The 12,067-nt window shown below is 39.2% G+C and overlaps 1 protein-coding gene across 2 annotated transcripts in view; it reads right to left on the reverse strand.

Moving 5' to 3' along the window:
- The window catches only part of PTPRA (protein tyrosine phosphatase receptor type A), a 115,116-nt gene extending 105,583 nt beyond the window's left edge, over positions 1-9,533 (reverse strand). For both annotated transcript variants that reach the window (XM_077766974.1, XM_077766973.1), the window contains exon 1: positions 9,447-9,533. In XM_077766974.1, the coding sequence (XP_077623100.1) occupies positions 9,447-9,473 (27 nt within the window). In that variant the 5' untranslated portion in view covers positions 9,474-9,533. The remainder of the gene's footprint in view (positions 1-9,446) is intronic.
- Between the last annotated feature and the right edge of the window lie 2,534 nt (positions 9,534-12,067).

Below are 12,067 nucleotides of genomic sequence, written 5' to 3' on the forward strand. Positions count from 1 at the left end.
AGAGCACATACTCATGTGAGCGAGAACTTGTAAGCATCTATTCTACTCATTTAGCATTTAGTCTATAATGCTATGTGCTATATGATAATTTAGCTTTATATATAATAAATCTATTTTATAGCTTTATACAGATATATGTATCACATACACATATAAATATATAAAGATATTATACAGATTTTTATTATATATAATATAAAGCTACTATAAATATATATACATATATAGTCTCTCTCCTCAATAAGACTAGCAACCTCCAGGCAGGAATTTTCTTACTTTGTTGTTTTCCCAACACTTAAAATAAAAACCAACACATAATAAGTATCCAAATTGTTGGTTAATGATATTAATGAAAATTATAAAAGCCTCAGATCACTGAAGAGTGAATTCTGTTACAGACTGAATGCTGTGTTCCCCTCCCAAATTCTCATGTTGAAGTTCTAATCCCCAATTTGATATTTGGAGATAAGGCCTTCAGGAGGTAACTGGGGTTAGATTAGATCATGGGGTGAGGCTCTCGTGAAAGGATCAGTGGCATTATAAGAAGAGGAAGAGAGATCTCTCTCTCCTCTCACCCCTCCCCCAGCCCCCCATGCACCAAAGAAAGGTCATGGGAGGTCACAGCAAGAAGTCACATGTCTGCAACCCAAGGCGAGTATTCTCACCAGACACCAATCCTGTTAACACCTTGGACTGCCAGGCTCCAGAACTGTGAGAAATAAATTACAGTTGTTTAAGCCACCCAGCCTACAGTATTTTGTCATGGCAGCCTAAGTGGACTAAGACAATCTCCATCCCATAATTCTCTAATCTACAAAAAAGTGCCATCTTGATTTATGGATTTATCCGCACCATTCGGTTTCACCATTCCTATCTCAGGCTGCCAACAGCAGCTCAGAAGTATCACACTCAGGGTCTCAGTGCTATGCAGAAAACATCCTTTCTTTGTCAGTTTCTAGCACAGTAGCTCACAGCTCCCTCTGGGCAGATGGCTTTAGTGACAAGAGGACATCACCCTCCCTTCTCTACAGAGCCTCTATTCTCTGTTTAGACTAGAAAGAAGAGATTCCCTCATCCTTTCAAAGACTATTAACCTCTGTGTTCCTGACCCCATGTGAGATCTTTCCTCCTACATTATGCCTTTCCTTCTGGTACCTTCAAACCTTCCTCTCCAGCCCTCATTTTCCTCTGTTTACAAAGAGGCACAGATGTTCCAAACAAATTTTTTAAAATGCAAACACAGGGGCACCTGGGTGGTATCTAACTGTTGATTTCGGCTCAGGTCATGATCTCAGCGTTTGTGGGATCAAGCCCCACGTTGGGCTCCATGTGAGGAGCCTGCCTGGGATTTTCTCTCACCCTGTCTCTCTCTGTCCCTCCCCACTCATGCATTCTTGAGCATGTGTGCCTTCTCTCTCTCGTAAAATAAACAAACTTAAAAAAAAAAAAAAGGAAAAATCCAAACACAGTAACCAACCCCATTTAACCATCCAGGCTCCTGTTTTCCCTTCCTTCCTCATACCACCAACTTGGGTAGGATGTAGTTTGCTTTTATTTCCTCACTTTCCACCTCTCCTTGGTGACCTCATTGTGTTCTTCAAGCTGTCACTCTCAAGTCTACAAATAACCTCTTCAAATCCAATTTTTTCCCCAGAGTTTCCATTCTCTTTAACTTGTACTTGACATGTGATAGTAGTTATCCCCTTTCTCAAAAGTTTCCAGGTTGTTGGTTCTCTGGACACGATGACAACTAAATTTTAGCTCCCACAGCTTTTGTTCCTCTACCACTCACACATTAGTATTTTATTCGAGTCGCAATTACAGGCCAGGCATTGCAGTAATATTAGGGATGCAGGAAAGAAAAAGCCAAAGTCCTTATCCTTCATTTTCCAGTTCAGCCACTCACTTAACAAACTCTCATTGAAAAGCCAGTAGGTGCTGGGTGTAGAAAGCTAATTAAGACCTGTCCCTGTCTTGGGGGAGGAGGGGAGACTGTCCTTGTCCTGGTCTTCAATGAGCTCCTGGCCCATAGGCAAGTATGTTTTTGTGCCCCCACTGCACACTATACACTTTGTGAGAGGAGAATCCAAGTCTATTTCACTGAGTCTCCAAAGTGTTCACACTCAGCAAATGCCCAACACATGGAAGGGACAAAGGACTAACAGTGCTCACGTCAGAGATATACAATATTTTTGATCATACATGAGAAATTAAAAAGCAATTATCTCCTTAGAGATAATTGGAACAGGGTAGTAGCAACAGGGTAGAGTGACACAAACTTCGTTCTGTCACTTCTACAGCTTGGTATTTAAGTTTTGAGTTTTCATTTCCTCATCTTGAAAACAGCAATCTCTCCCACCAATATCAGAGGACTGCTGTGAGTAGTATAAAATATGTAATACACACATAAACATATCTATATATAATAATGTGCAACCCCATCATTGAGTCTAGTACACAGCAGGCACTATCCAAGTTTCCCCTTCATGTGCTCCTCATTTTTCTTTGTATTCACTAACCCTTTACCATGACCAAAATGATGACTGCTATTCAATCACACATTTCTTGCCTTGATTTTTATGACAAAGATCAAGCCACCACCTTAATGTACACCTTCAAAATGAGGAATTCAAGTTCCATATAAATAATTATCATAAACCCAAATTCTAATATTTTACACTTAAAACATTTTCCCTAAGAAATATTCTATATGTTCCGTAAGGGTCAAAATTTGCACCTGTAGTGACAAGGATGAAATGGTAACACACTTACATTGGTAATAACAACTCACTTGGTCTCTCTTTTCCATAGCCACCATGGAACATAAGGAGGAACTGAGGGATCACTCTGGGCTTCCTTCTGCCCTAAACTAGAAATCTGTTAGTAGTGATATTGCACTTCTTTTCATGTGACTGTTAGCCATCTGTGTGTCTTCTTTGGAAAATGTCTATTCAGGTCCTCTATCCATTTCTTTTTAAATAGACTCCATGCCCTACATGCAGCTCGAACTCATGACCCTGAGATTAAGAGTCACATGCTCTACCTACTGAGCCAGCCAGGTGCCCCTCCTCTGCCCATTTTTAAATCAGGGTGTTTTTTTGGTGTTGAATTGTATAAGTTCTTTATGCATTTTAGGTATCAATGCCTTACTGAATATATCATTTGCAAATATCTTCTCCCATTCAGTTAACTGACTGTTGAGGGTCTCCTTTGCTGTGCAGAAGCTTTTTATTTTGGTGTAGTCCCATTTAATCTTCCATTCTTAAAAAAAGAAAGAACAGGCAAGTATCACCAGACCAAGATAAACAAACAGGAAAAGATAATGACTGGAGAAAATAGGGATAATTGAAAGAAAAATCAGGGGCGCCTGGGTGGCTTAGTCGGTTAAGTGTCCGACTTTCGCTTAGGTCATGATCTCGCGGTTCGTGGGTTCAAGGCCCCTGTCGGGCTCTGTGCTGACTGCCACCTCAGAGCCTGGAGCCTGTTTCAGTCTGTGACTCCCTCTCTCTCTGACCCTCCCCTGCTCACGCTGTCTCTCTCTCTCTCTCNAGAAAAATCAAAACTTTTAAAAACTGTCTTCAGAGACAAAACAAAAATTGAAAGCAATTTGTTTTTTAATCTGGGAGAGAAAGAGAGAGAGCAGGAAAGAGGGGCAGAGGGAGAAGGAGAGAATCCCAACAGGCTCCATACTCAGAGTGGAGCCGGACACAGGGCTCAATCCCATGACCCTGGGATCATGACCTGAGCTGAAATCAAGTCAGATGCTCAACTGACTGAGCTATCCTGCTGCCCCTGAATGCATTCAAAAAAAAATTTTTTTTAATGTTTTTATTTATTTCTGAGACACAGGGAGAGACAGCATGAGCAGGGGAGGGTCAGAGAGAGAGGGAGACACAGAATCTGAAACAGGCTCCAGGCTCTGAGCTGGCAGTCAGCACAGAGCCTGACGCGGGGCTCAAACCCAGGAATTGTAAGATCATGACCTGAGCCGAAGTCGGACGCTCAACCGACTGAGCCACTCAGGTGCCTCCCCACCTCCCACCCCCGAATGCATTTTTAAATATCAGAACAAAAATCAGTTCTAAAAAATTTTTTTAAATACACTGAAAAAAATTTTCAATAGACTGAGAGATAAAATCATGACAGTCTCCCAGAAAAGAGAAGCTAAGGCAAAGAAAACAAGGGTGAATAGATAGGAACATTACATGAACAATCTGAGAGGCCCAATATCAGAAAGTTTCTGGCAAAAAGAAGAAAATGGAGGGGAGGACATTATCTAAGAAAATAACTTCATTAAATGTGAAATATATTAGTTTTCAGATTAAGGGGGCCCACCAAGCATACCACTATCAAAATCTAGAATATATGGAATATAAAAGATAAGCTTCCAGAGATGGGAGAAAATTAATTTCCTACAGGAAACAAAAATGAGGCTAAATTTCTACATTCATAAGCAACAGTGATTTCAGAAAAAACAGAGCAATGACTTCAAAGTTCTGAGGGAAAATAATCTGCAACCCAGATTTCTATACCCAATCAAATCATCACTCAAACATGAGGGAAGATCAGACATCAGAAAGTATCAAAGTTTATCTGCCATGTACCCTTTCCTCAAGAAGTATCTTGAGAATGAACTATAGCAAATTTTTTTTTTAAAAAAGAAGGGACGTGGAGGGGGGACTGACGCCAAAGATCAGTGGAATGAGTCCAACTCAAAAGTGTGGTGAGGAAAATTTCAAGACTGCAGTTGTGCAGATAGCTTAAAAAAAAATTAGTATAAATGTGAACAGGGTCTTCATAGACTGGAATGTGTATGACTAAGATGGGGGAAAAGTGAGATAAAAATTCTGACAAGAAAAAAGGAAATTAGAATTACCAAGAAAAAAGCTGTATGAAAAAGTCTAAATATGAAATAAAAATATGACTGGAAATAACTGATAGTTTCAAAAAAAGAATTAATTTTTTATTCATTTCCTCCTCTGAATAGCCCAGGGTCCACAACATTAAACCTACAGAGAAAAATATTATAAACCCAGAAAACAATACCTGACCTGACACTGAATAATATTACTTAACTATAGTAATGCAATACTATAGTTAAAGTTTTGACAGGTTAAATCGAAAACTGTATCTGACAGAAAGGTAGGGATGCTGATATCATCATCTGACAGAGTGGGAGAGGTAAGAAATACTGCTGAAAATTAACACAACAAAAAATAGAGGTTCAAGAGCACTTCTGGTATTGAGAAAGTTAACCAACTTGGAATGGGTTAAAGTGTGTCTCCTCAAAAGATGTTTAAGTCCTAACCCCAGCACCTGCTCTTATTTGGAGACGGGGTCTTTGCAGATGACCAAGTTTAGATGAGGGCATCACAGTGGGCCCTAACCCAATGTGACTGGTCTATTTATAGAAAGAGGACATTTGGACCCAGAGACAGGCATGCACAGAGGGAAAATTACATGGAATCACAGGGAGAACACCATGTACAAGGCAAGGAGTGCCTGAGGATACAAAGAGCTAAGAGAGAGGCAAGAACAAATTCCCTCTCCCAGCCCCCAGAAGGAAGCAACTCTGCTGACCCGTTTCTGTTTAAACCACCCAAGTTTACGGTACTTTGTTATGGCTGCCCCAGGAAACTAATACACAAAAGAAGGGGGAAAAATCATGCAAACAACAAATTGGAAGGGGGGTGGTGGTATGAGGTAAATCCTTATCATTCATACTGGAGAAGTAGAAAACCAGGTAAGGTGAATTTTTAAAAAGGTTAAAAAATGAAACAGCAATATAGAAGTGTATAATCTAGCTTTATAAATGGAAGTCATCAAAAAACAGTCTCAAAAATAACTAAATCTAGGGGTATCTGGGTGGCTCATTCAGTTGAGCATTCAACTCTTGATTTTGGCTTAGGTGGGACTGAGCCCTGTGTCAGCCTCCATGCTGAGCATGGAACCTACTCAAGATTCTCCCTCTCCTTCTCCCTCTCGTTCTGCCTCTCTCCCCTGCTCACACTCACTCATGCTCTCGTTCTCTCTCCAAAACATAAAAAATTTAAAAATTAAAAATTAAAGCCTGTCTCAGCAGAGTGGAAGAGGGAGCTAAAGAACATGTTTATTCCAGGCTTATTGGTACTATCTTCTTTATAACCATGTGCACACATATTACAGTAAGAATTTAAAATTTTTAGGGTTATAGAATAAGCATAGTATAATCTAACCTTTCAAAAAGAATTACAAGGGGCACCTGGATGGCTCAGTTGGTTAAGCATCTAACTCTTGATTTTGGCTGAGGTCATAATCTCACAGTTCCCGAGTTCAAGCCCCACATCAGGCTCTATGCTGAAAGCATGGAGCCTGCTTTAGATTCTCTGACTCCCTCTCTCTCTGCCTCTCCCCTGCTTCCACACATGCACTCACACACTCTCAAAAAAAATAAATAAACATAAAAAAGACAAAAAAGAATTATGACAACTGGATTTTTGAAATGGGTAAAGTATTTAAATAGACATTTCTCCAAGGAAGATATCCAAATGGCCAATAAGCACATGAAAAGATGCTCTCAATATCACTAATCACTAGGGAAATGCAAATCAAAACAACAATGGGATACCATTTTACACCCATTAGTATGGCTACCATCTCACACCTACCAGAATGGCTAAAATCAAAAACACAAGAAACAAGTATTGGGGAGGGTGTGGGGAAAAAAGGAACTCTCACACACTGCTGATGGGAATGCAAAGTGCTACAGCCACTGGGGAAAACAACTGGAGGTTATTCAAAAGTTAAAAACAGAACTACCCTATGATCCAGTAATTGCACAAAATATACAAATAAACTAATTCAAAGGGATACGCATACCCCGATGTTTAATATACAGCCACATTTACGATGGCCAAATTGTGGAAGCACCCCAAGAGTCCATCGACTGATGTATGGATAAAGAAGAGGTGGTATATGTATACCATGAAATATTATTCTGCCATAAAAAAGAATGAAATTTTCCATTTGCAATGACATGGGCTAGAGCTAGAGAGTATAATGCTAAATGAAATAAGTCACTTATATATGGAAGTTTTAAAACAAAACAAACAAGCAAAGGAAAAAGAGACAAACCAAGAAACATTCGTAACTATAGAGAACAAACATGGTTAACAGAGCGGCGGGGCGGGGAGAAATAGGTGACAGGGAGGAAGGAGTACACTTGTCATGATGAGCACTGGGAGATGTACGGAATTGTTGATTCACTACATTATACACCTGAAACTAAAATAACACTGTGTGTTAACTATACTGGAATTAAATAAATATTTAAAAGAAGAAGAAGGAAAGAAGTGCTGGTGAGGATACTGAAAAACCATAACCCTTGTGCACTGATGATGGGATTGTAAAATGGTTCAGCCACTGTGTAAAACAGTCAGGTGGTTCCTCAAAAAAACAAAAACAAAACAACCAAACATTGAATTACCATCTGATCTAGCAATTCCACTTCTAAGTACCTACCCCCAAAGAACTGAAAGCAGGGACTTGAACAGATATTTGTATACCAATATATACTGCAGCATTATTCACAGCAGCTAAAAGGTGGAGACAACTCAAATGTCCACTGAAGGATGAATGAATGAATGAATGAATAAAATGTGATACATACATACAAGAGAATATTAGCTTTAAAAAGGAAGTAGGGGAAAAAATAAACATAAAATTTAAAAAATAAATAAAAAGGAAGTAGGGGCCTCTGGGTGACTCAGCTGGTTGGACATTCGACTCTTGGTTTTGGCTCAGGTCATGATCTCACGGTTCTCAAGTTTGAGTCTCATGTCTGGCTCTGCAGTGACAGTGCAGAGCCTGCTTGGTATTCTCTCATATTCTCTCTCTCTCCCCCTCTCCCTCTGCTCCTCCTGTGTGCTTTCTCTCTCAAAAATAAACTTTAAAAAAAATAAAAATCTTCTTTAAAAGAATAATAAGAAGGGAGTAAATTCTATTACATGCTACAACATGGATGAACCTTGAAGACATTATGCTAAATAATGGTTAATTAATGGCTGGTTACGTGTCAAACTTTGGCTCAGGTCATGGTCTCACAGTTTGTCGGTTCAAGACCCACATCGGGATCTGTGCTGACAGCTCAGAGTCTGGAGCCTGCTTTGGATTCTGTGTCTCCCTCTCTCTCTGTTCCTCCCCTGCTCGTGCTCTGTCTCTCTCTCTCTCAAATATAAACAAAGATTTTCAAAAAAAATTTTTTAAAAAGAAAGAAGCCAGACACAAAAATGATAAATACTGTATACTTCCACTTACATGAGGTAAAGTAATCAAATTCATAGAGACAGAGAGTAGAATGAATGGTGGTTGCCAGGGGTTAGGGGAAGGAAGGAATGGGATTTCGTGTATAATGGGTTAGTTTCAGTTGGGGAAGATGAAAAAGTTCTGGAGATGGATGGTGGTGTTGGATGCACAATGTGAATGTACTTAAAGCCCATGAATTATATACTTTAAATTGATGAAAACGGTAAATTTTATGTTATGTATAGTTTACCACAAGAAACAGGGGGAAAAAAAGAAATATGTGTACAAACACATTAACATAAACCTTTCCAGTGCTGCCCAGGCTTCCTCACACCCTCCCCTAGTCACAACCTCCAGGCTCCTGCAAAAGGAACCACTAGTCTGACTCCATCATATCTCATCTTCCAGTAACATCTACTTTGTGTCTGGCTTCTTTCACTCAGCATTGTATCTCAAATTCATCCGTGTTGTTACGTGTACTGGTAATCTGTTCCTTTCTACTGCTAAAAAAAATTCCATTGTATGAATATATCGCAATTTGTATTTTTGAACATTTGATTATTTCCATTTTTTAGCTGTTACAAAGGTACAACGTACATTTATATGCAAGTCCTTGTGTAGACAGACGTTTTCATATCTCAAAGGCAAATATGTAGGAATGGAATTCCTGAATTACTGGATAGATGTCTGTTTAGCTTTGCAGAAAATGCCCAACAGTTTTCCAAAGCTGCAGTGCTGATTTACACTCCCACTTAAAACTTGGAGCAATGGGAAGGTTGAATAACAAAAATCCATTTTTCCTTTATTAATACAAGTTACTAAATGTTACACATAAGACAGAGTACTGCACTCTTTGTCTCAATGCATTGGTTCTTCAACAAGGATGCAATCAGGTTACTTGTACTCTAGCCACAGAAGCTAATTCAATAAGGGCAAGGTGGCAGGGCATAGACTTCAGTCTTTTAAAAAAAAATCTCTTTTAGTGATTCACATTCATAACCAGTTTGAGAGCCACTCTCTCAAAGGATAATTAATTATGTTTTTAATCACAGAAAGCTTAGAAATAAAAGGGAGTGGGAGAGAACCTGATTTTAGCTTTCTTTTGTGAGGGCACTAACTCGGGTGACAAAGCCTCCTCACCACTATGGTTTTCTTTCTCTTACCTTAGTTACTTGAACTGCATCATCCATCACCACTCATTGGAATTCCATAAATGCCTTTTTGGTTTTTGGTGTGCCACCTGCAACTAGCAAAGGAAAAAAAAAACCTTTAGAAGACAAAACAGCCCTATTTAAACCCAGGCAATGTTCCCAGGGAGAAGGAATACACTCTAACAAGATGCCTCATAGAGCTGCGCTGCACACTGTGGGAGCTGTAGGGCAAAGCTCCATCATAAATAGTTCAGATCACTGAAGAGCTCGTGGGAATTGTAATCAGTGAGAAATCAGGTCCTTCTAGGGAAGGCAGGAGCATCCCTCCCTTATCCCAAAACTAGGACTTTTCTACTACACCGTCCCTCTAGGGAACATCTGGCAATGACTGAAAATACTTTTCATTGTTGTTTGGGTTTTGTTTGTTTTTAAGTACCCCAGGTGATTCCAATGTGCGGCCAGGGCTGAGAACCACTCTTCCACCCACTCTTCTGGATCTCATCTCACAAGTAACTCTGATTCAAATAAGTAACGCTCAGAGAAATATGTTACTTTATATCTGTTCCCCTAATTGCTAATTGCTTATCCCAGTGGGTAAAAATCACCATCTGACCCAGGAGTCAGCCACCTTTTTCTATAAAGAGCCACACAGTAAACATTTGGCTTTGCAGGTAATACAGCCTCTGTCACAATTACTCAGCTCTGATGTTGTAGCACAAAAGAAGTCACAGACAGCAAATTTAAGCAGAGACATAATCCAACAAAAGTTTATAAATACTGAAATTTGAATTTTATATGATTTCCCCACATCATAAAATATACTTCTCCTGATTTTTTTCAACCACTTAAAGAGGTAGAAACAATTCTTAGTTTCTAGGCCGGGCAAAAGCTACCAGCAGGTCACAGTTCGCCAGCTCTGGTCTATCCCCTTGTCCAAACCAGGAATCCCAGTTGTCCCACTTCCCCCCTCTCTCTGAGCCACCCGAGTCCATCACTACCTCTAGCAAAGTACTTGTGTCACAAACTATTGCAACTGTTTATGGCCTCCCTCCACAGACAATTAGACCCTTGGGGTTAAGAACAGTGTCTTAATAATATTCACAGAGCCTAAGAAAGTTCGTAGCATACTGTATGCAATCTACAAAGGGTTCTTTTTTTCCTAAAGATTTTGTTTTTTTTAAGTAATCTCTACACTCAATGTGGGGTGTGACCCACAACCCGAAAATCAAGAGTGGCATGCTCTACCAACCAAGTAAGCCAGGTGCCCCCAGGCTCTTGGTTCCTTTAAAGTCTTTCTGTCCAAAACAGAAAAAAATTCCACCACCATCAAAGTTGTGGTATATCCTATAAAGTTGGCTTTTTCCTTACTCTAAGACCTCACTTTCTTTTTAGTTTAGCTTTTTCCTGAACTTCATGGTAAGATTTAAAAAGAAAAAAGTAACAGAATTTTAAAAAGCATTAAATAAAGGCTCAGGCAAACATGGGGCATATACCTTATCAAGTTCAAATAATAATGATCATTACTATTCAAAGACTTAATAACAGCTTAGTTTATGTTTTTTTGGGTGCTTTTTCTCCTTTTCAAGGCCAACAAATATTGCTTGGATCTTTGAAATAATCAACGTGGTCAAATCTTGGAAGATGCAAATTCTGTAGCTAATTACCAATTACAGAAAACCAGGCACATGAAAACGCAGCAGCTCAACAGGGATCAGAATAAGAACCTTTTATTAAGTGTTTATGTGTCAGGCACTGTGTCAAACTGTATAATGTACATTTAACATTATCTTCGAAACAAGCACAGGAAACAGTGACCATTTTGCGATGAACAAACTGTGGCACAAAGCAGTTAAATAACTTGTCTGCCGTCAAATAGCTGGTAGGCTGCAAAACTTGAGACTTGAATCCAGGTTTATCTGATTCCAAAACCTATGCTCTCACTGCCAAGTGGAGCACAGCCTATATCCAATGTACATCAACAGCCACTTAAGGAAAAGGGCTTCCCTCCAGAAGGAGCTGAATGGAAAGTTTCGAAGCCTTGTTTGAAATGTATCATAACTGTCATATACTTTCAAAACTCCTAGATTTGGTGAAATGTACACAGCCAGTGAGACTTTCTAATCACTGTATGGCTGAATAAAATCAATTGGAAGAGCCAATTCCTTGATATAGAACTTCCCACTCCAAAGATGGGAAACAAAACCTTGTGGCAAATTAAAGAGACATGGCCATGATTTCATTTCCTACTGTTAATAGAGTCATTGCCAGGAAGTCTCATGCTTACTATAGCAACCACTGATCTTGCTATTCACCAAGTTTCTGCCTTTTTGCTTCCTCAGGAAGTAGAGGGCAAAATCAGGCTCCTGATCTCTTTTTTTTAAGAGGAGCTGTTGCTTAAAAATAGAAATTAATAAGTGAATATGTAAAAAGTAGTTTTATGGTTTGGCTGACACCCAATATTTCTGTATATTAAACTCAATCTTTAAATAAAGCACAGTCATCTTTCTTATTTCGTAATACAGCAATCTAGAAAACGTACTAAAACTCTCCAGCTACTATAATGTAGAAGTGCTGGATAAATGCTAACATACTTTAAGAAGCTTAGCTAAGTTCTCAAGAAAGCAAACAAAACT

This window comes from Crocuta crocuta, unplaced genomic scaffold, assembly GCF_008692635.1.
Source record: "Crocuta crocuta isolate KB4526 unplaced genomic scaffold, BGI_CrCroc_1.0 scaffold15, whole genome shotgun sequence".
Taxonomy (NCBI): Eukaryota; Metazoa; Chordata; class Mammalia; order Carnivora; family Hyaenidae; genus Crocuta; species Crocuta crocuta.